We start from the raw sequence: 27,304 nt of genomic DNA, 5'->3' as shown, positions 1-27,304 counted from the left end.
TATGATGAGGGGATGTTATTTATATAAGGACAGGACTCTGGTCACATTAATAGGTACACCTAGCTAAAACTCAGCCAATATAATCCAACAGTCCTGCAGTAAATTCTCCCTTTTGTAGTCATATTATTAAATGAAAGGTAAAAATAAAAAAACTAACAGATGACGTCAGACAAAACACAGAGGAGCACTTTGTACTGATGAGCTTTGTTTGCACAAGATTCACTTTCACCACGGAGCTGTCTCATCACATCTAACCTAACAACTACGTGAACAGAAAGCGTGTTTTTGCCAAACAAGGTCTGTATTCCACCATCAAGTTGAGTAACATTACACCTTACAGTATTACTGCCAAGTCACAATTTATTTGGAAAAACTCTCCTGCAGCAGAGCAGCTCAAAAGGCCAAGAATGGGCCGTCGCATCCTGCTATAAATCCTGTTTACCGACACGGTTTGTTTAGTATCGAGTCCTGGCTGAGCAGCACTGCATATAAATATCATTAGTCTTACTCACTTGGAGTAATTTGCAAATGGCCATATTTGTTTTCCTGTAATAGCTCCTGCACATCAAAGTCAAACATAGAAGCTGGAGCAGAGTTTTATATCTGGACGCTTTCATGATTCATCTATGGCAGGTTGCAGTATTGAGGCAGGATATAAAATTAATAAGATTATACAAACAACAAGGAAACAAATCACAGCTACTGTTGGGTTGAGACCACCGGCAGCTGCTGGTAAGACCAAGGACACAATTAACAAACTCACTATTTGGTTATTTGGAAGACTCTAAAACAATAACGTAATAGTACCATCTCCCCGTTTGATTTCAGTACGTGTCTGATTTCTGTCTGGTTCTTCCAGACATCAGACTCCAACTGATGCTGAATGTAAATGATTTTTTTCCACGACTGTTTAAAGGCACCCTGTGGAGTATTGACCACCGGTGGCACTATGCGTATTTGCACCATTTGCAGCATAGATGTTCAGTTTACTGGTAAATATGAGAATTGATAACAAATTCCAGAACCAAAGCAAAAGAAATGCATCTGAAAAAGTTATGTGTGATGTCAACATTTTAGAATCAACATGACTCTGTAAGTAAGTCATTGGTGTCTGGACGTTGTCAAAGATCATTTGTGGGAGAAGATGCTTCACTCTAACCCTTCTGTACAGCCTCATGTGGACCATTTCTGTAGTTCTATAAATCTAACTAAGTGATACATCTCTTCTCACAGTCATTTTTTTCTTCATTTGATTTCAAATAATATGCGTTTGTGTGTCCCACCAGTCCCAGTATGAGGTCCATCTCCTCTGCTTTGGCCAAGGGCGCGACTCTGTGATAGAGGAACATAGTGAGCAGCTCTGGACCCAACCACTGCTGACCCCTGTTGCTGCTTGTACTGGCACCCACAACCGGGGGCTCTGCAAGGGCCAGCACCCTGAACGATGGGTGTATGGGGAAGATTGACCTGAAACACAAACAGAAACACCTAAATATCTGTTCAACTGTGTTCAAGCAGCTGTGGAGTGCAGGGTGTGTGTTTCTACGTCAGGGACGAGAGCATGACTTTTGACAGCTGGCTGTGTGATCCACTGATTGAAGAGGACAGCAAGTCTAATGTGGGCGCTAACCATCATCACCGTCACTGGATGATTGTGTGGGAAGACATTTCATACATGAAGATATCAGGCTGTTATTACTGGGCTTAACAGGCACTTTATCCTACTATCATCTAAATGTGTTGCACAATAAAGAGGTAGGTTCCGCTCTGTCTCTCTTCACACACTCTCATTCTCCCCGTCTCACTCTACTCATACTCATAAAGTAGGCAGTTTTGTAAATTTAATTTTACATTGATAAATAATTTAATAAAACTGTCAACACTAATCCAAATCTAATAGGTTGCAAACAACATAACTTATTCACAGAGAGCTCTGAAGTCAGCTGCTGCAGCATGTGGTTTAAATGTTGCCATGGGAAGCAAGACTACCCGTCAGAGAAACAGGGACAAGATCCAACATTTTAATCCACTGCCTTAAGCAAACAGCGAGCCGCATGTGTCGTGTCCCTGCAGGATTTACTGTGTATAGATACAAAGGTCTGATATTTGATTTGATATCTTATCGTAATCAGACCATTTGCTAAATTAAAAAAACAAAACTCCAATCAGCAGAACGTTCTGCCAAAAGAAGGTTGTGTCAGACGATAAGTAGCTCTCTCTAAAAGCCAAACATATTTTATCCCTTTTTCCAAAAAGTGTGTTTGTCTAAACTGCTGAAGTGAAGATTAGATCACATTTATGACCAATTAATGCAGAAAACCAGGTAATTCCTAAAGGTCCACTGATGATTTCATATGCACACACATAGATTCTGTTGCCTAGCAACTTGCTGGTTCTTTCTCATCCATCTCTTTGTCGTATCTATCTACAGAACATGAGGAATGTTGGACTGGATATTTAGAGCAAAAGTGAAACCGCTACAGTAATGGACAATACCATCCTGGTACACACACAGACACACACACAGACACACACACACAGACACACACACACAGACAGTCTGAGCCACAGGAGTGGAGGAAAGGGAAGCGGGTTTCTTTCAGCCCAGATGCCACACCACAAACATCCTTCCTGCCAGCTTAGGTGGGTTTTTAAGATGTACAGTACACACACACACACACACACACACACACACACACACACACTAAATAAAGGTCAAGAGCTACAATGGCCATTCATTTACAGTATTTTAATCCCAAGCAGGAAAAAATTATCTCATAGTTCTATAAACATGTGGCCATTGTTTTGGTGACTAATACAGTAAATGTTCCAACTCACAAAACTCCGTCCCAGATCATATTTTCAACACTCGGCAACACTGCAGACCTAAGCATTCTTTCAGCTTTGGGCTATTTTCAGTCTGAACACCTGGTAACACTCCCTCCCACACTGACTATACAGGAGGTTAGAGAACATGATCCAAAAGGAAGACACACACACATAACATCCATCACTCCTCTGCTCATTTACAGTATGTGACTTTTTTCTATTTTAAATAAGTATTTTTTTAACTCATCTCTTCCTCATTTTGAAAATTCTCAAAGATTCTTCTTCTCTTTCGGCTTGTCCATCAGGGTCACCACAGCGATCATCTTTCCCTCACTCGATCATAACATCTTTCTACCTAACAGAGCCATATTCCTCTTTATAACTCTCTCTGGTGTCCTAGCTCCATCTCCAAATCTTCTACAATCTCCCTTGAACTGTCCGACCATCTCAATCTGTCTCTGCTGTCGTGGCTGAGCGCTCTATTCCGTTCTTATTCGTTAACCTGGTCACTCTCTCAAATTTCTCCTGCTACTTCTGCTCTTGTCTTGTCTCTGCTACGTCTCTAACATAGGTGCTCACACTGTGTGACCTTTCTTGATCTGCTGACACTCTCTGTCCACAACACTCCGATCTCAAGATGTGACTTAAAGTTGTCCAGCCACTCACTAAATAGTATCTTTGCCCTGTTCTCTGTGGTTTTCCTCTCGCATTCTTCTTCTGGTATTGCTGTGGTATGTATGTGAAAGCCAGCACACATCTTTGGTTCCAGATTCAGAAATGTTCCCAAAATGGCCCTGACCTTTCCTACACATAACCCACAACCCTCTGTCAGCTCATGCGAGTGTACAGTAAATACCTTTCTTGTAATTGTTGGTCACTGAATTGCAGCTGCTTCTTTAGCATCTGGTATCTGTCCCATCTCAGCAGCCTGGTGCCATCATACAGATCCAGCTCTCTGTCATGCAGCAACCTTGGACGCAAACCACAGTAATATGAGCTGATTGTGCTTGCAAGCATCTTCTGTGCAAGCAAAAGGAAACTAAAAGAAGACTTAGGTAAAACATCTGTACCTTGACAGTACAGCCAAAGTTCCCAGGTTGACCCTGTGTATGCCGTCAAGAAGAAGCAGTTTGCCCTCGATAGCAGCACTGACCAGTGGAGATGGCCTCCATGCCGTGTCTCCGTTAGGAAGGGTGTACCTCTGCTGGAGAAGGTCCCGGGCTGTCATGTCCTGGAAGTGAAGGGGGAGAGGTTCCACAGAGAGAAGCAAGTGAGAGCGGGAGAGTGAAGTAAAAGAGAAGTAAACTAATGGAGATTAGGAAGCTACACAGTGAAACTGTGGGAAATAATCTGAGATCTTCTGAATTCATACATAGATTTTCATTTTTTCTCCTTTAACTTTATCCCCACATGATCTGACCCTGATTCAACATCTCAGCTGTCAGAATTTGCTGAGTAAGGCTGCCACATTCGTTATTATGCTACCATGTCACGCCAGAGACAGCGGGTTGAGCAGGGAAGACAAGTGGGGTGGTATGACTTGTTCCACTTTGCATGAAGTCAAAACAGGCTCTTCGTTTTCCATTTGGTGCCATCATGATGTAGAATGAACTGAAGATAAGAGCTGAATGGACAATAGTGAGGTCACAAAGACAAAGCTTGGAGAAAGTCACGGCTGCTCCTCTCACAACATACTCTCTGCCACTTTCAGCATGACAACAGCCTGCATGTTCCAGATGTGCGCACATCTAAACACTTTCACTTGCAAAACCGCAGAGCTACGAGAAACTGGGTGACACATATCTAAGTCAACATGATGCAGCTGTCAGGATTAGCAAGTTCCACATTCAGGGTTTTCTACGAAAGGTAATAAATGATTCCCTCCACGCTGTATCACCAGGAAACAAACTCATTTGGATAATGGTGCCAGCTTGTGACATATACTAAACTGTTTAGTTTATGATATCTTTATTTGTTCTGTGATCTTTATGACTGCGCTTCTACAACTCACACAAATTCTATAAAACCTAGCAGGTCACAAGAGAGAAAAGAACCCTCCAGTGAACCCCTGGATACAGGAGCTGTCAGGGCAGTTAAAACATACAAAACTTACCAAAACCAAAAAACAGACACCAAACAAGCAAAAAGAGACAAAGAAAATAAAATACAACCACAAACCGACAAGGTTCTTTCAGTCTGGAGGCTAAATACTGTATAGATATAATGTGTAGTCCATGAGGCTGGAGCTGCAAACTTATTCCATAAATATGTCTACTTAATGTCAAATATGTGACACATAAGTTAGCAACGACTGGGTTAGCAGAGGACACTCGACTCAGAAATGAATACAATTCCAATTTCCCTTCATTTCCTTGCAAAATAAAGATTTGTTCCCTACAAAGTAACAGCTTTTGTTATTGCTGCATGCTTTTGCCATTGAAGGGAATATACAGTATGATAATATATTTATATTCCACTGTAGCCATACATGTCACTGCGGTTTCCAAAACTGCTATTTTCAGAGCTGACCAGATTAATAGTCACCAAAGGATTCAGCTATTCCCGCAGCACAAGTCACCCCTGACCTCAGCCCGTTTAAAAATAGCTGCAGCATGATGCATTAATATGAGGCTTGAGCACACCCGCTTCCTGCACGATCATCACCCAGCTCACTACATTCCAGAGAATCACAGGGGGAGGATATACAAAGGTTAACACTCAGACATCTATATTATAGCAGCATTTCTCTGCTCCGTTGTCCATTCAATGTCAATTTCTGGCTCAACTGGTCGTCTGAGGTTCAGGTAATGGAAGTCAGATGTGAATCTTTTAGTCAAACTTCCTCCAACCCATTATACTGTACCGTCACTGGATGTAGAGCTGCAACTAACATCATCACCACCAATTCACCTGCATCCACTAATCGTATAATATGGACAAATAGCTGATGTTCTGGTAAGACAAAAATATATATGAACTCTAACCTTCATGAGTCTGTAATAAATCAATTTGATGGAATGGATCATGGGATAACTGCTCATGTAGCAGGTGAGGTGAATACAGCTGTTTTTTGTTTTCTAATGAAACTGTTTCTATTTCAGACGGTCTCCTATCAGAACAATACTCCTTCCTCACTATGTCTCTGCTCCCTCCTTACTGCCTAAAACCTCCTATGTGACATTGCAGGTCACATCTGTGTGCCTCTCAGCCAATGAAAAACACATTTACTACCAAAGTGACAGTTACGACTCTTGCTTGCTTTATGACTGCATATACACGGCTCTGTTCAAGGCTGCCTGTGACGTTATTTATATCATTTGTTATGTAGCATGTGGTAGCAAGCAGACCCTAAATTCTAGTGTGCATTCACTCGACTTCTCTCTTTGTGTATACTGTAGATATACTTTGTCCCGCATATAGATATAAAACTATAAAAGTATGAAAGTGTGAAGAACTGTAAAAACCTTTTACTATACAGTTCAAAGATGAAGAAATGGTCACAGACACATCCATCTCTGATCATTTCACGGCTTTGAGAGTAAAAAGTTCAGCCCTCAGTTTGGAATTTACACACTCTTGCATCACATGCACATGCTCAATTTTCATAGATGACAAATGCAGATAGCGACTTTCAAGTAGCAGTTTCGATTTACCTGATAGAGCATGACGGGCTCTATGCTGTAACCCAGCATCTCCGCAAACTCTCTGGCAATCACTGACTTTCCACAACCCTAAAAAACAAAAGTTATTGTTGTAAAACCCAGAGATCACATTCAGTGTGCCCTGCATATGGGCACAAATCTGTCTCTGTGTTTCTACAAAACAAAAACAACAACAATTTTTCAGTATTCATTTCTAAAACAAACATTAAAAGATAAAGAATGGGAGGTTTTTAGATGTTCTTCTTAGTTTCAGTTTGTGTTAACTACCTTGGCTCCTATCAGACATATGTCCTTCACCATGTGTGACTGCATCATCTCAGCCATCAGCTGGGAGTGGTTAGATGTACTGATGAAGTTGGGGCTGCTGTTGGGTGGTCGTGGCTCCTTAGTGCCCGCTGGGGCCTGAGGTTTGATGGAGACAAGATACAGGTCATGAAAAAAACACTGACAACTGTATCATACCATCAAAAAAGCTTTGGAAATGTCACTTTAAATAAAACATGATTCACTTATCTGCAACAACAGTGTTATGAAACAACCCATGAGACATAGAGAATCCAACAGAGTCACATTCACACAAAGAGATAATACAACTTCTAGGAGTTAATGAGAATATTTGTTTGGCTGGATGATTGGCTCCACTGTTCTAAGAAGTCTGGGACATCTCGGTTCTTCCAAACCCCACACAGTGACTCATTCACCAACACTGTTGGTTTCTCATCCAAGAAGAGGGATTAAAGACTGATAGAGATGTTCCCTTCAGAGTCAACTCCAGAGTATCAGAGATAAGATGGTCAAGCTACTTATACAGTGCGTCTGTCTGTCTGTCTGCATGTGGCCCGTCGTGGGACAGTGGACATCTCTGTGAAATGTCTGACTCACTGATGATTTTGTCATTCATGTCTTTCTTCAAATTGCAGAGTTTATTTCTTTTCTTCATTTGATTTACATAAAACAAACTCCATCTTCAGCACGTCTGACCATTACTAATGCTTATACTTACTAGACCCTTTTTTTTTAATCATTGAGTCATTTTGTTTCTTACAAGCAGACAATTGCTCACTGCACACAGGTGATCCAATAAACATTATTTAATCCCCAGTCCACGATCTACCCCTCAATTCCACCAGGTGCAGATCTCAAGTGCGAAGTGGTTTTCTTCTGTCCTCTGCACAGCTCGATGCCTCATCAGGAAAATTTCAAAAGTGGTGCAGCTTGTTGTGGTCCTTTTTTTATTTTATTATTTTGCAGGAAGATAACTCGTGTTTCTCCTACTTGAAAGGTGTAGAAGGAGAAAAGCACTACCTGAGTGTTGGACTGAACTTTTTTTCAGAAGAACAGACTATACACTTAGCTTTACACCGTACACAGTCAGCCTGAAGTAGTGGTACCTGAACTGTGACGTCCTTGGCACCAACACGTATCGTGACATCTGCATGGCCCTCAGGATCCTTTGTCGGAGACACGTTTAAAATGGCGCTGGGTGCGGAGTGACGACGACCATCCAGGAGCTCAAATCTCTACAAAAGATGTGAAAAGATGTTCAAACCATAAAAACAAGCATGCACAGTTAGGAACATTTAAGAGGGGGTTCACATGTAGACTTACACTGAGTACACCCTCCACAGCGCTGCACCCATCCTTGCCCAAGATACTGCTGTAGGGGTAAAGTCTCTGGACCAGCTGCTGGGAGGACAGCATGGGGAAAGCGTTCTGCAAAAATGCACAAAAGACAAGAGCTGGATAAAAAAAGCCTGATTGTGTTTAATCGTGGGTTTTCATCTGTATGGGGATGGCCCATATTCTCACCAGCACGTGCAGGGCAGGAAGCAGGTTGTCAACAGGGAAGTCAGGAAGACCCAGGGTTGATGATTCCTGGGAGCAAAGTGTAGTGGCTAATGACAGCAGCTGGGACACCCTGACATATGAGAAACAACACTGCACATGAAAAAAACAAGGATTTAAACATAATTTCAAAAAGTCTAATCTTTACTTCTATTTACCTTTCTGCAGCAATATGTGGTCCAGCTGTGTACAACAGCTCCAGCTGGTCCTGAAAGAAAACAAAGATGAGAGTAGCTGAAAACAGTCAGTTTAGAGTTTAAGGACACAATTTAACAGATTACAAAAATCTGAAAATGAGGCAAGAATGATCAAACATGAAATATTGATTTAATGTTTTCATTGCAAGCTACTAAACAAAGAGCCCAGATACAGCATATTCTCTGCATTAACAGGAGCCGCTTTTGACAGAGGGAGTTCCTGTGTTCACAGATTCACCTGGATCCAGCTGAATCACTAGTTACGTTTGCCCAGTCTGTTTCCCCTCATGGCTGGGGGTCCAGTGGCCTAATGGTTGGATATTTTTGCTCTTGTAAACGGACTGACCTTGAATGGTAGGTAGTAAATGTCTCGAGCCTGGAAGCGTGAGCGAAGAGGAGGATCTAGTGGATTGCCCTTATACTTAGGAACAGGAAGACCCAGAGCTATGACCCGAAAGTCCTCGCTTACACGGACAATCTTCCAGCTGTCCAGCTCCTCTTTGGTGTGCTCCTGCATCAGGGTGTAAAACACATCAGTTCATTTCAACTGTCTGGAGCAGACTCCTGTCCTTTTACATATTTTACATTAAATCCTGTTTTAATGCAAATGTCTGCAGCTACACAGCTGCATGTAACAAGTACAAGCTCTGAATGGCACATAGTATTTATGGCAAGACAACTTTTCCTTCTAAACCCAAGATGAGCACTGTAGGAGTAGTGTGAAAATCCAGTGCCTCCAGAAAGTGTGAATACCAAGATAAATACAGCTCTATAAACAACAGCCAGGATAATGAAAGAGAACGCCTTAAAGACCATATCCTACTGTATGTGGGCGAGTGTACGTCACTGACCTGCAGCAGCTTGTCGTAGCGCTCAGCGGACATGAGGAAGCGTCCGTCCTCCAGCTGCATCTCTCTGTTCTCCAGCAGGTTGTTGAGGACAGGCAGAACATTTCTCTCTGCCTTCTCTAGGCCCTCCAGGACCAGGACTCGGCCTTGTGTTGCAGCCCTCACAGCACACTGGATAGAAGCGTATTGGAAGTCGAGACTAATCAGTGAGCTCAATCAATATTCAATGATTGATTAGAAGCAGGGGAGAGGGTAGTGTCAGGATGTGGCTAATTTTAAGACTAAACCCTAAACCACTGAAATCAGTTCCACCTCAGGTCAAATCTGCTTCTCTGTAGTCCAGGTCAACCTCTGCCCGTGTGTAAATGTCAACATGGCTAAAAGCATTGTCGGTACATAAGGTCTTACCACCCATGCTCTAATGAAAGTCTAATTGCCATAAAGCCTTTCCTGAGGATGTCCTCAGCTTACTGTATCAGAACATCCTCCAAACTCCAAGCTTCAAAACAGTCTGAGCTGTTTTAGGAAGGTCTATTTTCTACCACGAAAAGTAGGATCAAACTTATATATATGTATGTGTGTGTGTGTGTGTGTGTGTGTGTGTGTGTGTGTGTGTCTGTGTGTGTGTGTGTGTGTGTGTGTGGACGCACATTTCTGCAGAAATCTAAAAGCACGTCTGACGTCAAGAGGCAGGAAACTTTAGCTGTCTGGGTGGACCGCAGAGCAGGCGGCTGTGTAATTAGGTTAACATGCAAATACGTGGAAGGTTGTGCGGGAAGCAGAGCCATAAAACTATAGTGAGGACCAGATGCTCTATATTTAACTCTTGAGCCATTTTCAGCACCAAAGCTATAATCAGATAATTGTTAGAAATGTAAGTGATGCAGGACGGCGATGGAGACGGGGGAGGCACGGATGGGCCTCGTGTTCTGTGTGACGCCAACTGTACAAGAATCTCGTGAGGAAAGAACGAAGAGAAGTTATTGGACAATCCATCAGAGGGGCCGACCGGCTAAAAACACCACTGCAGCATGCTGGTTTCTTAATTTGTTCCCTAATGTTTTGATGTCATTGGGATCATTCATTCCATTTTAACTAATTATTTGTCTGCGCACCACCTGGTTACACATTCTACAACAAGGTGGTCCTGCTCTTTCCCTCCACGTGTGCAGTTGTGTGTTAATTCAGCATTAACCGTGCTCACACTCTTCCTATAGGCTCACTCCAGCCAGTTGCACTTTAATAACTATTATTAAAGAATTCTGTTTTGTTCCTGGTGACATTTCCTGTTAATGTTTGATTTGGTGCTCATGTGAAACATGTTTGTTAAACATGATTGTGTGAATATTTACTTGTTCCATGTGGCCAACATACAGGCAAAAAAAAATGATTTTAAATAACTTGCTAAAGAGCTTATTATTATTATTATATTATTAACAACTATTACATGTGCATTCAGCTTCAGTGGAGATGGAGCTTTTACTTGTGGTGTGGGTTTGAGATAAGCTGCATTATGTAATAGCCTGCTAACTGTCAAAAAATACAACCAGTAAGTGATTAAATCCATGTGACTCCATCCTTCATCCAAACCTTGGGATCATTAATGTGATTCATGGGCTTAAGGAGGAAAGAAAAAAGAAGAAAGAGCGAAAACTGAAGAGAGTAAAGTGCAGTGAGAAAGGAGGGGAGGGAAAGGGTAAGCACAGGGACTGACACATTAAGTCTGAATATAGGGCTCCAAATCAGCACGGAGCCCTGAGGAATACTTGGATGTTCTAGTTAACAAGCGAACACACACCTCCTACGGCACCAAACTATTCTCAAAAAGAAAAAGCTTGCTTATTTGCACCCACATATCTCTAATCCCTTACGCACTGTTATGTGCACATTTTAATACAGGAAAGAAAAATCAGCTACATCTGCTACAAGCTTTTTCCAAACCACAGACACACACCCTGCCCCTACGGCACACAGCTCTATAAGATGTGGGGAAAACCAAAAATAAGCAATCTCTTCACACCTATTAGTACCATCAATAATGCCGTATCTATTCACGAGCCGTTTCCAAGGAAACGACAGACACCTGTTTTTGTCTTGATGAGAAAGTGGGAGGTGAATGAGCCTCCGGGAGTCGGAGGGGTTGGCGAGCTCTCCCTGATGCAGGAAACACGACATGTATCAGACCAGGTCTAAGGGTCTGGACCAGAACATAGCCATGTTCCCCTATTTAATAAGAGTTCTTTATTTTTATTTTTAGCATTTAGAAGTGAGGTGTAACAAAACAAAAAGGTAAGACAACTTTACAGCAGCACTACTGCACCTCACTCGGTGTCACTGCACTGATGCAGCAGCTGTGAAAGTATCGTTACCCAGGACGTACAGAGAAGTACAAATACAATAAAGAATGAATTCTGGACCATTAATGGCAACTGATGATGGATGGGTGTTATTATTGTTCCCTGGGTTAATACAGTGTGATCAATTGTTGGATTGGCTTCAGTCTGAATGAACCTTTTATTCAGCAAAGCATTCAATTGACAGGTCAAGGTCTTTTTCACAGAAGGTGATGTCACAGGGAGGGTTAGGGCCTTGTACAGGACATCATTCTCTCTCCCACTCTCTCCTCATTTCCTGACATCTCTTTACTGTCGCTGTCCAATAAAGACCTGATTTATGCAGCGTAGCCTATTGAGACAGCAGTCAACAGTGTTGTCGTGTCTGTTTATTGACACACCTAATCAAATTTCCCCTATTAATTTTATTGCAGCTGCCCATGACACCTGAAAACTGTCTGCCGCTTGTGCAGAAAAGCTGATCTATAGTTATCATGCTGCTTCTAGAGAGCACAGTCACGTTAATTAATCTTTAGGAATAATCACAAATAATTTCCAAAGCTTTCTTACTTTAAATCTTTTCTTCCTAGATGTCTCTACAATTCAGAGAGGACTCTTACCAGCACCTCACAGGACAAACACTAACTATTTGATGAGAGTTCTTTACATTACATGACCAAAGCATTGAGGGATGAAACTTGGTAGTAAAATAAAACTTCTTTTTTTTGACAATTATGCAAACTGTAATCAAAGTGCACCTTGTTTGGTAGTGTGTGTAATTACATGAATTGAAAATAAACTGCAGTTAAGAAGCAGAAATTAAATAATCTAAATAACTAACTCATGTTATAGAGATGGAAAATTACAGTTACGTCCATAAATATAAGAACTGTTTCAGCACCATGTTCAGACTAAGATCAAGATATATTAAAATTAAAGTCCAAAGTGCAGACTTGATGTACAGAGTCAAAGTGATAAATCACTGTTCAAATACTCAGGAACCTAACTGTATTGTATGTTCAACATGAAAAACATTAGACGTTTTCTCTGTGATGGTGTATGAAAGGTGAATCTTTAAACATGAGTACAGTGTTTTTTAGAATAAAACAAATATCACCATGATGAAACTATCAAATCAGAAAAATCAGATGAAGCCAAACCAACTGTTACATCAGCAGGGTAAAAACTCTAATGCTTAATCTGCACTGGCACAAAAACAGCCCTCTTGCTTTCTATTTAATTATAAAACCACTCAGAAGAAACGGCTGAGGTGCAGCACAGTACTCAAAGTACTTCTCAAGGACGAGTGATGCATCCACTAAGAACTCTATATTTAACCAGCAACTGTGTGAACCCTGGAATGACCTGGTTTCTGCATGAATTAATTATAAAATGTAATCTGGTCTTCATCCTAAGTATTCTTTCTTCCAGGACTTTTAGTGGTTAATGGTTATGTTTAAAAGGGACATGTAATATTCAAATTGTTTGCGTGTTATTAGCTTAAGCTTAAACACATTGTGTTTGTCTACACTTAGATGAAGATCAGATCACATTGGACCAATTCGTGCAGAAAATCAGGTGGTTCCAATGGGTTCCACTGTTCATCAACTAATCAAAAGCCCAAAATGCACAAGATCTACCAGTAAGAATTCTCCTCTGGTCAGATCCAAAACTTCAGAGTCCTCTTTCATTTGAGCACCACATTAAACATCCAGGTAAAACAGCATTTCTTTCATCTTAAAGTCAACAAAAAACAACTTTTGAGCTTCATGGTCATTCTCAGCTCAGCCACGCTTTTATCACATCCAGACTTGATTAATACAACAGTGCTTTCATTGGCTGACCTTCCAGAACTTCTCAAAAACATGTCTCCTCACCCCTCAGTGCATCCAATGCAGGGTCCTCTTCATCACCTTGAAACCTGTCAACGAATGTTCCCCCTACTCCCCCATCTATGAGCGCATGTTAAAGAGCATTCTTTAAATACTGCCTTCTTCAGTTGCCACTGTACCACAGTGGAAAACTGTGACACTTATAGAAACTTAGATATGAATTAGCCGCCAGTTTTCCTGTTGGAGAACAAGAAGTTTTCAGGATAAATGTGCAGAGACTAAAACAAGAAAAACTTTTAAAACCCTGTTTCCATGGAGTTGATGTTTCAACTGTTATGTAACCAATTTATTTTTTCCACGGATGAAGCCAAGTGCTAATTAGCTGTGGATAATGACACGACTAAGTAAACGTTAATTATCAGCTTATCATCATATGTCACTGCTGGCTCCTTCAATCCCAGTGACAGGGATTGAAGGAGCCAGTGATCAGTCTTATGTGGATTTCGTTTCTTTTTTCAATGGTGGTTTTTCTGTACCCATGAGGAATGGATGGAGATGAATGGAGAAAAGAAAGTCGTCCTCAGAGAAACCAGTTTGGATAATGAGGAACTGTTCATCTCCATGGTTACTGAAGTTGCAAAGACAGTAGTAGTGTGAAGACGCACGTTTGCAGAGAGCTTGATCAATCAAAAAGTGGAATAAAGAGAAACTGAATGGAATCATGAAAGAAAGCCCACTGCTGCTCCCATAACTGACCAGCTTGTGTTGGCGTACAGATAGAAGTAGAGATGATAAAGTACATTTAAATGCTGTTCCAACTCTTCTCAACTCTACTCTATTGGTCATTTCAGAAGAAGTGGAAAAAAATGTATAGTTGTGCTTTGATTCATGACATCTTGGTCTTCACAGTGTTAAAGACTGTGTGTGTTGTCATTTTATTTATCCTAACGTGCTACTTACAGTGCAGTCCTCACATCCCTCCTCAGTCAGTTTACTGACAACCATCGACACCCTGACTCATGTGACCCTCATGACACTTGTGATGGAACAACACCCCACATGAGACCTCAATGCCCCTGATGGTGTTAAAGATTTAACAACAGAGGTTAAAAGCCTGAGACTCTGCACCAGTCAGTCAGAGCTGAAGCCTTTCAGATGAGGCAAAACACCAAGAACCTCAAACAAGCCCCAAAATAGAACTTTAGGGATAACCACAAGCCTGTTTCCACCATATGAACTTTCCCAGGGACTAGGAGCCTTTGAAGGAATTTAGTGTTTTCTGAAGTTCCAGGAACCATCAGGGAAGAGCCTGCAGAGCTACACGTGGCTGAATGGTCAAATAGGACACAGCATTTTAAAATCCTGTTGCACACAAGCATTGTTTTGGTTTGGTTTGCTTGTTTGAATGAGGATGGAGCAGCCCGGCAGGTTTTGATAGGTCAGTGGGCAGAGCTAGCTCAAAGTTTAATTTACACAGATGAAAATGAACTAGTTCATGTTCATAGGTCACAATTTAAAATGGTTTTTTTCAGTGGGGTAATTTGTTAAACTTGCTGGGGCTTTACCTTTATCATGGAAATTCAAATCAGAATTTCCATGAAGGAACTTTTAACCACAGACATCTAGTGCACTATGAAAACCAAAATATCTTTGTACTGGGCTGTGTACTCCTAATGTCAAGTTTAAAAGAAACAGTTTGTCGTGTTGAACTAGAACTAAATTCAATGGGATCTGTTCCCGTTTTCACCTGTTCTACTTCATGTCCTGTGTGAGCCCCTTCAGCACTCCACTGATCTATTAGAACATACTCCAAATGCTTGTGTGACTCAGAACAGAGAATTTCAAAAAGTAAAAGAACCATTCATTAAGGCAGAGTGCATGCTGAGAGAGACCACAAGTCTATTGGGTTTACCAAATGTACAGAGACATTCACAATCAAAGAACATTATCAGGAGCTTGCATTAATGTCCCGGCATGTTAGACAGTGTATAAATCCAAAGTGAAACAATAAGCACTGAGTGGATTTACCTGGTCTATGTAGAAGGCCGTTCCTGAGCGGATCTCTCTCCTCTGTTTCAGGTCAGTCTCTGTGGTGTCCCGGGACAGAGCTACATATTCTACCTCTCGTTTGGTCAACTCCTGCTCAACAATAGGACATGACAGCCCTTAGAGTTCCCTTCACTCAAAAACATCAGAGATTTAAACTTCAACATGTACACACATACAGTTTAATCTGTGGAAACAGATCCCTCTAATAAGCAACTCGAAGTTACTCAAAGTAATCAAGACCAATGTTTATACAATTACTACTTTAATAATATAATATATAATTATTTAAGAATACACAGAGAAAATAGACAAATATTGCACATGTTCAAACCCTGAAAGAAATATTCATGATGATGATGACATTCGTAACATAAGTCTAAAGAATATCAGTGGGGAACTTAACTTCAATGGGGACAGTTACTAACAGAAAAACATCTCAGCTTTATCAGTGTCAATCACTTCACAGCCCTGTGTGGTCTGTCTGTATTCTATGTGCGTACTCACAAGGTACTGCATAGCTATAGATCGCCTCAGTGGCCCTGGTGGACCAATGAGAAACACATCCTGGCCCAAAAGATCTTTCTGCATAATCCATCTTAGGTGCTGAGCCACCGTCTGGGGTAGGGAGTCTGAAACTAGCAGAACCAAACAAAGTCCCGTTTAATCTTCCGTTTGATGCAGAAACATTTATAACGGGTATCTCTAAATACTCCATTAGAAAACAACATACTGTGTTTAACAGGAACAAGTTCTGGATTCTGGGGTGTTTTGAGTTTGTAGGAGACCTCGCCAATGTTCACCGTGTCACCTGCAAAAAGGAGATTAACCAACACATAAGAAAGTCTTCCACATCCGACTCCAGTGATCGTCAGGACACTGTAGTTTTAGTTTCTACAGATATTTAACTTTTACTGGTGCCGTTACCTTTGACACACTAACAATATAAAAAGCAGATTTATTGATTGCTGATAACTAAGGCTAGTCCCAGTTTTCAGACTTTGTCATTAATGCAGTCACATTAAGCATATTTTATTAAAGGATTAAAAACATTTTTGACTGATGTTGTTCCACTGATGACATTTTGACATCTGACAGTAGAAAAGTCACAGGTATAAATTATCTAATAAGGACCTCATATAATTAGCATAATCTTATAAGACGTTTATAAATCATTACACCACATTGCAGCTAAATAATCAGGACGTCAAAAGTTTGACATTAAAAAGACAATTAGTTAGTTAATAACAATGAGTTAAAATGACCTTTAACCTAACTTTATTCAGTTCAGACACAAATCGTGTCACACGTTAAATGCTAATTGCACATCATCTCTACTTGTCCTATTAAAAAAGCAGTTATGTTGATTATATCTACTTCTTTACCTAGGTCAGGTTAGCTAGTTGGCTGCTTCCATATACTAAACTACTCTTTACCTACCTGAGGACGTGTTGAGCAGTTTGACCTCATGTGTTCTCCACATCCAACCGTCTCTTCCCAGGACAGAACCCAAAATGTTCCGCACTCTCCGCGCAGCGACGGCCGCTGCTGAGCCGCTAGTCAATATCTGAGGGTGCATTTCTACTTATCCTGTTAGTACACAAACCATAGTACGAAATAAAGCTCGCACTATTTCTGTGAAGCTATGTCCTGAGCGGCCTTATTCCCATTTCATAACATCTGTCAGCTCAGCTTGTGTGGGAGTCGGAAGGTAATAAAAGTGGGACTCAGCGGTCCGTCAATAAAGTCTTCCGGAGTGGGTTGTTGACCCGTGCTCCGTTCGTTCCGAAACAAAACACAACATGAACATCCAATGACAGTAAAAGCTTCTTTTCTAATGCACATAATAAAATCTAATCTCATAGTAAATGTACTGTACGAGTAAACTTACAATATTTATTAATTTGTCATGGGATTTAATCAACAACCTCACTTTCCTGACAGTTATCAGGTTTAAATCATGGCTATAGACTGTATTTAGATAAGAACATAACTAATTCTGGCCTCAATTGATTTTTGCGTATGTTTGTGCAACACAAACACTGTTTTGCAGTAACAAAGTCTAACATTAATCAAGCCCACGTTTTCAGGTGATTTCACCCACTCCTGGCCTGTTATGTACTATTATTTTCCCAGAGAAAATCTGCATTGGAGGTTTGTTGCCTGTTAGGGTTTCACAAAAAATGAGTGTTTGATGCACAAATATACAAAATGTAAAACACACAAGTCATCAATATTGATAATTAGTGATATGCACAAAGATTGGGGTGTAATTCATATTTTTGAACGACTTACATTACTTTCATTTCAGTTATATCAATTTTGTTTTATTTTATTGGGACAGCACGATGTGTTGGCAGTTCTCATTTCACTCCATTCACTACTCTTTAGTGTAAATCAAACCTAACTTAGCCTATATATTATGGTTTTCCAGTTTTATCTTAGGTGCAGTTGTCATAAAATAATTTGTAATGAATTGTTTTGAGAGAATTATAAAATACAATAAAAGTTATTGTCAGCTTGGTGTTCCTCATTTACTGTTTCTATCATTACATTCACATAACTACAAACGAGCTCTGAGTCAAGTTTACTTATAAAGAGAAATTAATTCAAACTAAAAATAGTTATTAATTATTATAAATAATGATCTGAACAAAGTAAAAAGAAGTTCTGTCCTGAATCAACTCCATTAATATTTAATATTTGTACATTTGTAAAGAGTCGATCAAAGACAAAGGGCTTCAGATAGATGACGTCACTCCACTCAGACCTACACACGAGCACGCGCACACGCGTCCATTTCCTGTGATAAACCCCCGTAGCGTGCGCGTGAAGCCCGCACGGGCTCCGTGCGTGCGTGAAGGCCGGTTTGACATTTATCACGTGGAGCAGAGCAGAGGAGCAGAGCAGCACCGGTGGAGGAGGAGGTGGAGGAGGAGGTGGAGGGACGACGAGCTGCTCCGTGCGCATATGAGCGGTGGAAGGCGGAGAGGCCGGCGGTGAATTCCTCCACCTCCCTCATCTCGGTTCTTTGCCCCCGGAGCGGACGCACAGCTGCGGGACTATGGAGGACGTCTACTCCTACACCCGGAGCCCGGCCTGGGAGGAGCTGGTTAGTACCACTCGGTGTCCGCTCGGTCGCAGACAGAACCCGGTCCCAGACAGAACCCGGTCCCAGACAGAACCCGGTCCCAGACAGAACCCGGTCCGTGCGTGTTGAAGTCCCGGTTAGTAGGACTGTAGGTCTCGAACAGCTGATCTTACCTGGAGCCTTTGTGCTCCTACAGCGGGTTTCATTTAGTTTTCCAAACACAGAGTCCTTAACCTGCACTCTGAAGTCTCTTAAGTGGTTTTTAGTGTCGGTCCAGTTCCATCCTGCCCCCGTTTCCTTATAAAGCCCCCGTCTCGGTTTAATTCAGTCCTGTTACACAGACCTCGACTCCTTTACGGGATGGAAACGGGTTTTAATGGAGCTGCTGGACTCATGCATGGTCCCCTCAGGATGTGCTGCAGAGTCAGAACCAGGTTCATGAGGAGGTTTAGTTTTAATTCTCATTATTGTACATGAAGGATCCTGCACGGTCCGGTTCGTGCACAGTTCAGGAACCACCGGGACGTTTTGTGGATTAAAGCCTGGTTTATTTTTAGGGACCTCCGCCTACTTACTTTCCAGTTTTGCAGTAGATTCGAGAGATCCGAGCAGTTTGATTCGTCGTATTTCACGGATGAGGCAGCACCGTGGTGTCAGACAGCCGACAGGGTCTGCGACACCACGGGCACGTCCAGCGGCTCCGGGCTGGATGAGGCGGTCTGAGCCTCCACCGAGGCTGGAGCCATAACCACCAGGCAAGGGGACTGGGGAGGGGGGTTAGTGCGCTGTGCAGGGACAGGCTTCACTCCCTGTGAGTTTAGCAGCCCACACACACTCTCTCACACACACACACACACACACACACACTCCTGAAAACAGCCTTCACCGTAGACATGACAGCGCGGAGAGACGCTTCCCGGCCGCCGAGCAGCTCTCGCCTCCAGGAGAGGAGGGGAGCGGCGGAGCGGGCGAAGAATAACCCCGACTGGTTTTATGCTTCCCCGCGACAGGAGCCGGAGAAAGGACCGGCGTCCGCGGCGGGGATCCATGCCCATGTGGTGGGCGCTGTCGCCGGCTCCGGTGCTGCGGACGAGTCGTCTGACAGCGAGGCAGAACAAGAAGGCCCCCAGAAACTGATCCGGAAAGTGTCCACCTCAGGACAGATCAGGAGCAAGGTAAGACCCCCGTCTCTCGGTGTTTCTTTGACTTCCCTGCATGAGTGGATTTGGATTTCGAAGGGCTGGGTGCTGTTGGGGGGGTCACACGCTCTGGGATCGGGGCTGCTTGTTGATAGGGACTCTCCTGAAGGGACATGATCAGTCCTGGTCCTGCTGGGCTGTCCCTGAGACAGGGTTTATCAGAGCCACCTGCTGAGCTGGTCTGCAGACAGAACCCAGTGAAGCCGAGAAACAAACGAACTACAGGACTGAAGGAATCCTGCAGCCTAAAAAAGACTCAGCTCAGCTTTTAAAACCTGGGGTTTCACTTAAACCTGTTGCAGTTTGATCTTAAAGTGCTGCAGCTCCAGCAAAGAGGGGTCCTGGTCCCACTGTGAACCTCGTATGACTTCTTCATTCAGTCCTTCAGGACAGGGTGTGTGCAGCTACAGACGGACGATTTGAACCCGTTCCCATTCTGCTGCAGGATGCTGTGCTAAGTCTTACCTCTGACATCGAAGCGTTCTTGGCCCACTTATCTTTTACACTGTAAATGAGTGCTGTCCTCCCACGCCAATGAATCCACTTAATTATTGACCGCTCTACTTCACGCCACCTGCATTATTCAGCATCAGGTTATATTTAGAAACCTGGGGCAGGGGAAGGTCTGTCAAACCTTTCTCATGCAGATTCCCTCAACAGTGAGTGTGATGCTACGTCGAGGACGTGGTGCACAACAAGCGGGAGATGAAATTCTAATTATTCAGGTTTTTATTTCAGCTAAATGTGAAACAAACGTCTGTCACAAGTTGATACTGACAAAGATACTGAGTTTACAGTGACATGTCAAAACCAAATCATCAAACCATCATGTAACTTATTAAATAGTGCAGTCTGAGTTGTGTCACATCGTTTTCCTACACATGCAGTCCAATGGATGATGCTGTGTAAACACAGATCTCACTGGTGACCGTCCCTCATCAGATGATGTTTGCTGACATTTCCTGGCGGCTTTTTATTGCACGTTGATTTTTCCATGCTCACAGTGAGTCTTCGCTCACCTGTCGCCTCTGGAGTTCCAGCAGGAGTTTGAAAAGCGGATGAAAGTCACGTTGATGTGAGTCATGACGTACAGTACACCGACTACAGAGATGTACGTGCACTGAAGATATGCTGATTGGCTGGATGAGAGCTGGACCTCATCTGTTTGACTAAATTAAATGTGGAAGACCTCTGCAGTCATTGTGACACCGTTCTTAGCACGCTTACATCGTGCTAACAAAGGTCTCCGGGTTGTTGTCGTGTGGGTCAGTGGGTTTTTTGTGCACTTGCTCTGAGTTACTAATGGATCATGCAAGCACTGACTCACTGAGTGTTGTTCCAGCAGCTTGTTTGCTCAGCACTGGACTGTGCGTGCACATGTGTGTGTGCACATGCATGTGCACGCTTGCCTGTCACATTGTCTGTGTACATCCCTGTCCGTCCACTATCTCTGAGGTTCTTCGGTTGCCACAGACAACCACATCTCTCGTTCCTTATTGGCCGACTGAGACAGCTGGTTTGGTAGAAACGGCACATATGCTGTGCAGTTGGTTTAATCTGTTATCGTCTACAATAAGTCAACCTAACGTGGACGTTTTTAAAATCCTTATTACAGTGAATAGAATAAGAACAGTGCAGAGAATAAGAACAGTGCATAGAATAAAAACAGTGCAGAGAATAAAAACAGTGCAGAGAATAAAAACAGTGCAGAGAATAAGAACAGTGCATAGAATAAGAACAGTGCAGAGAATAAGAACAGTGCAGGTAGCAGCTAACGTCTTACAAAACAACTGAATTATCTCCTTAAACTCAACAGCAGAAGAGAACTGGAAGTCTCTGACAGCTACAGTACATGAAGCAGCTGAAGTCATTCCAGCCATTTGTAGCCAACTTTCCAATTTATCTTCATGTCAGCTATTGTCGATAGCCACTTACAGTATAAACACATCAAGGCGCATCAATAAATTGGCAGCTGTGAGTAGTTGTTGAATCATCTCATTTATCCCTCCCTGATAAAAAGCCTCTTCTCTTCTGCCGTCTCCACTCTCAGCCTAGTCTCTGTTTTCTGGGGGTGCTGCTGCAGCTGAAGAGAGCGTACAGTAGAAACTTGTGACTAATACTGTAGCTGTGTGATTGAAAGCAGAGCTAATGGCACGCTGGAGCCCGCTGCTGTTGCACAGTCGACTGAGATATTTCTGCAAACCTGACACAGAATAAACAAGATCAGATAGATGCCGAGCTGGGTCCGGCTGGGATGAGGCATTGTGGGGAATATTCTTCTTTGCTGCACGTTTCCAGTGCGTTGGAAGAGACGCCGCGCTGTGACTTACATTCATGGGAAGTAAGGCTCTGAATTCTGTCATTTGGTGGTCCACTGTTTCTGATTTCATTTGCTCTTTGATAACATTTCCTCAGAGAGGATGCTGAAATAGGTAAGCACGAGAAGGAGAAACACAGGTTTCCTCCGAGGGTTACGGCTGATGCCCACTGAGTTGTGTTGACTTTTTAGAAAACAGGCAAAAACTTCTTTTTCCAGTTGTGAAGGATTTCACAGAGGCTATTCTTAACCAGTGCCATTTGATTTTAAAGAACATTTAAATTGAAGTGATGTTATGATCCATGTTCTACTGTAAGGAATCTCGACATCTAAATGTGTTGCAGTGGTCCGATTGCATCTCTCACTTACTGAAACAGTAACTGTACATGATTATGTACATAATCCAATGTAGCATCGAAATAATGTAAATTTGAGACATGTTCTCTCCAAAGCTGTAGCTGAATCTAATTGAGGTAATTGTATGTAAATTGTTGGCCTCAACAACATCACTTAACACCCCCTGTACCTCCCTGACACATGTATAACTACCCATATGTGGTCCAGTTGCACAAAGGGGATCACAGACAGGGGAATTACCCCTTCCTGATGACTGCTTTGTAATTTTCCCATCACTGTGGTGAAATTATAGCATGTGGTGGGAGTTGGAGGAGGAAGGGTACAGAGTCACAATTACACCCAACAGAGAGGACAATATGCCAAGACGGCTGCAGCAGATTGGAGGAAATGCGTGGAATTGAAGATTGCTGAGAGAAATAGAGAGATTCAGTTCTGGCCCCTGAAAGACCTGACTGTTCTGGCTCCACACATCCTCCATTCTTACTCAGGAATGACAAATGAGTCAGTCGGGGAGTTAAAACAGCAGCATCCACTAACACTGAGGACAGATTACTAAGCAGTCTTCTTTACTGACTGGGCAGTTGCAGTCACAGCAGCTTAGTCTTATGATATGAAATTGTCAGAGAGGGGGATGTCTTCTGTGTACACTGATGAGCCAAAACATTATGACCAGTGTGCAGCTCCATACACAACTGAGTGACTCAGCGTGTGCTGACAGACCTCCTATAGCCATCATTACAATTTTCTGCAGCTTGTGGCACAGTAGGCGTTCTGTTGGTTTGGGCTGGACAGGATAACCTTTATTGGTTATCCTGTCCTTGACCGTTGACAGAGTGGTTGCTCGTTACATATCTTAACACCTCGACGTATGAGAACGTTAGTTTACCTTTCTAATTTGATATTTTTGACCATCACAGGTCACAGCAGAGTCACATTCTCTGTAGGTGTGCATCACTAGGACACTACTACACTTATGGTTCTGCTGAGGTCACCTCTCATACACTTGTAACTAGACTGGAAAACTCAGGCCTAACGGAACGAGCTGCTTCATGACTGCTGGACCCAAAACAAACTTATACCCACTTTGAGATAAAGGCTCATTGGACGACAACAGGCCTGAGCTCCTGTTTGTCACATGTGACAACATCATTAGATTTTAATATTAGATTTTTTTTTTTTTAAGCCGATATAAGTTTTTCAGGAGCTGTTGTAATAGCAACAAGTGAACAAGTCAGAACATTAAGAATAAAATGTGATATTATATATAATGTACATTAATTTGAAGTCTAACACTAATGAATGCATAACTTATTTTGTTGTTTAGGCTGAATTTTAAAATTCATAGTCAGGTGAAGTGAAGCAGCAGAAGATGATGGAACAAAACTAACGAACACCTGGTCAACAGTAGTCAAACAAAAAAGGCCTCTTCAGCTGTAGATCAGGCTCAGACAAAAGTTAACCTCATCCAGGATCAAGAAATCAATCCTCAAACTGGTTTCTAATAACTGAACTAGCTGAGAGACTGAATATCAGCACAGACAAACTTTGGCCAACATGGACCGGGTTAGGAGGGAATAAACAGGTAAACAGGAAGAAAACATGTGCAAAAGGAGCAAACATAACCTGAATTAAGGTCACGACCAAGCGTTCACAACCAGGAAGACGAGGATCACAAGCAACAAGAAGGGGGGAACACAAATCCAGAGGCAACTAAAATCCAGTCAGGGAGTCAATAAGTGATTGAGGCTGAGGGCTTATATAATGGCTGTGATTGTGCTGATGCAATACAGGTGAGACAGTGGGCGGAGCATAGTGGGCCAGGTAGAAATGGAGGGAAAATGGAACAAAGGAACTGGGAGGGGCTAAGAGAGTGACCAGAGCTGCCAAAATGAGGAAACTCAAAGGATGAATGTGACCCAGCAGGAGAAAACGAGGAGCAGGAAATAATCAAAGACCTGAACAGTAAAAATATATTTAAGAAAAAATTATTATTCTTTAATTATCTATGAAAATCTGAAGAGACACAAACACACTGATGGAGAGGGGCTCAGGTAAATCCTAACTGACTGTGAATTAGTTTTCTGTATTACAACATCCACTTGTAGGGACTCGGTTCTCATCATTAGTCAATTCGTTAATTAGTCGATCAACAGAACCTTAATTTGCAGCTATTTGTATTATTGTACAATTACTTTGAGCACTTTTAAAATAACATTAGCAGATTTGCACCACGCTCACAGTCAAAGATTTTTTAGGCTTTGCAGTCAAACACTCATGAAACAATTCGACTAAGAAGAGAGAAGCTCCATCGTTAGTATGAATTGTTGAGCTGTGGTTCATAGATGGTCATGAAGTAGGAAACTGTTGGACTGACTGTTTTCCTGCTAGGTCTGCTCTCCTCGTATTCATTCAGGAAACTCCTTCTCTGCTCTTATCCACCAACCACAGCTGCTGGACTCATTTCAACTGCTGTGCCTTTGTCCATTGTATAAGTGTGTGTGTGTGGGGGTCACACTGTCAGTGGCTGGGCTGTGTGGGTGTAAGGAACACGGTGCTCAGGTTACTCATTTCTCTCTGGTACAGGACTCGCTCTCTGTCACACAGTTTAACAGAAGAGAGGAACAGTGCACAGAGACGGGAGGGGTGGGGGGGGGCACTATTTATAGATCACTTCTGGCCTACTTGGCAACAGGAAGGAGATGAAGACAAGCAAAGGAACTATGGAGGCCAAGGAGGGACAGAATAGAAAATAGAACATCCAACTACAGCGAAGTCACATCTGCTGCTCTGGTTGAACGTCTCCCTCTGTCCTTTGAGTGTGCGTCTGCATCAGGATAGAATACAACTAACATTGTGGGTTCAGGATGAAGTTCATCAGCGCTGCAACAATTTATCTGAAATATTTTCTCCATTAATCAGTTCATCGTTTTGTCTGTAAAACATAAACCATCAGAAAACAGGGGCAGTGTAGTGGACCTGGGGTCAGATCCACAGGTCAGCCTGTCTTTGTGGAGTTTGCAGGTTCTCTCCGTGTCCGTGTGGCTTCTGTCTGGGGACTCCAGCCTCCTCCCACAGTCTAAAGACGTGCATGTTAGGTTAGCTGGTGACTGACAGTTCTTGGTGTGAACCAACAATCACTGGGTACAGTACGTAGTAACTGTGTTTCTCTGCAGAAGAAGAAGTATATGGAGTGCGTCTGATAGTTTGAACTCTGGTACCGCTCCTGCTCTGCCCACTCAGTGTGTGTTTGTCTCAGTCGGTCATGAGGCGTTCATTAAGCCGCCCCATCGTCACTGTGCTCCACCACTTCCTGCTGCAGCAACTTGCAGAGCAGCTGACCGACCATATGGCACACAATATGTGAATACACTAGTGTCAGTGTTTGCATGTTAAGAGTGGCACTGGCAGTCAGAGCCAGTAGCAGCGTTCTGTCCTGTGCATGTTCAGAATAGCAGCTCTGTTCACATGAGACACGACTGAGGAAATCCCTGAATTTCTAAACCTTCGGAAGCCCAACACATAAATGAGGAGATGACTTAACTCGTCTGTGTTTCAGTCCTTCTTTAAATGGGTTAGTGGACAATGTTAGGGACTAGAGATGAATAGACTAATACATCACGCATTTCAATTCAATGACCCGTTGTGCAGAAATAGTACTTCTACACTTCTACACTGTGTTGTTGCTACTTTTACTTCAGTAAAGTACTGCATGCCACCACTAGGGTTAATTGATAAAATATGTTTTTGTAATTTGAGTGAACTATCCCTTTATACGTTTCTTATCCCTTCGGTGAAGCAGCAGAAGTAACGGATCTCATTTCATGATTATTTGTAGTAATCCATCTCCCATTATGACTCTGTAGATGCTCCAGAGTGACATGTATACAGTGTGTCTGCAGTGAGCCTGTGCTCGGCTGCAGGGCTTTCTGTGTTTAAGTTGACACAGCTGGTGGGCAGGATGTCAGCTTCAGGCCTCTGTCTCTGTTTGTAATTCTCCCCTTAGAGAGCAGCCTTCCTTTGCTATAAATAACCCCTCCATGTGTGTGTGTGTGTGTGTGTGCCCCACCTCTCCCCTGTGTGCTCAGAGAGAGATGTTCCTCCACGCATTATTTCCAGCTATGTGTGTGTTTTATCTTCCTTCCATGTCTCGCTGTATTTGCTCTGTATGTCCAGTGGGTGTTTGCCTGCATTAATGTCGACAGGATGATGGTGGTCATAAATGATGATGAGTGTGTGTACTGTACTGTACTGCACATGAACAGATGGTTTCATTTGTGACACACACACATGTTGTACAGGTCACAGGAGACTCTCATTTCTTTCTGTGTCTTTGCATTACTCTTTAAGAACAGGACCTGTTTCTAAGAAAAGTTTGGACAATGTGGACAAAGTGCAATGACTTGGAAACTATTAAAAACATATGTCTGACTGAAAATAAGAACTTAAAACTGAGACTTTTTATTTGAAAAGTATATGCTGACTTTCAACATAAAGCAATAACGTGTTTCATAGAAGTTGTGACAGGGGAAACAAAAGACTGGAAAAGATGTATAAAGCTAAAAATCACACAACTAATGATGTTAATTTGCAACAGTTCAGTATCATGTTTGCATAAGAAAACAGCCCAGAGAGTCTTTCACAAGTAAGAATGAGGTGAAGCTCAACACTCTGTGACCGCCTGCATGGATAAATTCAGGCAGTTCAGCAGGAAAAACAGACATGATGTGAAGTGGACTGTAGGAACACCT

The 27,304-nt window shown here is 42.5% G+C and overlaps 2 protein-coding genes across 5 annotated transcripts in view; one reads left to right on the top strand and one right to left on the bottom strand.

Moving 5' to 3' along the window:
- Positions 1 to 17,307, bottom strand: part of vwa8 (von Willebrand factor A domain containing 8) — a 50,497-nt gene extending 33,190 nt beyond the window's left edge. Inside the window, exons 1-15 of the mRNA XM_026375985.1 lie at positions 17,033 to 17,307; positions 16,326 to 16,403; positions 16,100 to 16,230; positions 15,575 to 15,685; positions 9,385 to 9,552; positions 8,880 to 9,044; positions 8,495 to 8,544; positions 8,301 to 8,409; positions 8,100 to 8,204; positions 7,883 to 8,011; positions 6,759 to 6,893; positions 6,483 to 6,560; positions 3,900 to 4,060; positions 3,686 to 3,799; positions 1,284 to 1,467 (exon numbers count right to left, since the gene is read on the bottom strand). Coding sequence (XP_026231770.1) covers positions 1,284 to 1,467; positions 3,686 to 3,799; positions 3,900 to 4,060; positions 6,483 to 6,560; positions 6,759 to 6,893; positions 7,883 to 8,011; positions 8,100 to 8,204; positions 8,301 to 8,409; positions 8,495 to 8,544; positions 8,880 to 9,044; positions 9,385 to 9,552; positions 15,575 to 15,685; positions 16,100 to 16,230; positions 16,326 to 16,403; positions 17,033 to 17,171 — 1,857 coding nt within the window. The 5' untranslated portion in view covers positions 17,172 to 17,307. The remainder of the gene's footprint in view (positions 1 to 1,283; positions 1,468 to 3,685; positions 3,800 to 3,899; positions 4,061 to 6,482; positions 6,561 to 6,758; positions 6,894 to 7,882; positions 8,012 to 8,099; positions 8,205 to 8,300; positions 8,410 to 8,494; positions 8,545 to 8,879; positions 9,045 to 9,384; positions 9,553 to 15,574; positions 15,686 to 16,099; positions 16,231 to 16,325; positions 16,404 to 17,032) is intronic.
- Positions 17,308 to 18,415: 1,108 nt separating this feature from the next.
- Positions 18,416 to 27,304, top strand: part of dgkh (diacylglycerol kinase, eta) — a 39,226-nt gene continuing 30,337 nt past the window's right edge. For 2 of the 4 annotated variants that reach the window (XM_026376554.1, XM_026376550.1), the window contains exon 1: positions 19,372 to 19,858. In XM_026376554.1, the coding sequence (XP_026232339.1) occupies positions 19,577 to 19,858 (282 nt within the window). In that variant the 5' untranslated portion in view covers positions 19,372 to 19,576. Of the gene's footprint in view, positions 18,705 to 19,371; positions 19,859 to 27,304 lie in introns of those variants that run through there. The other 2 variants (XM_026376552.1, XM_026376553.1) reach the window with 2 other exon arrangements.

This window comes from Anabas testudineus, chromosome 21 (genome assembly GCF_900324465.2).
Source record: "Anabas testudineus chromosome 21, fAnaTes1.2, whole genome shotgun sequence".
Classification (NCBI taxonomy): domain Eukaryota; kingdom Metazoa; phylum Chordata; class Actinopteri; order Anabantiformes; family Anabantidae; genus Anabas; species Anabas testudineus.
The sequence above is the reverse complement of the archived record's forward strand: the minus strand, read 5'-3'. Positions and strand labels throughout refer to the sequence as shown.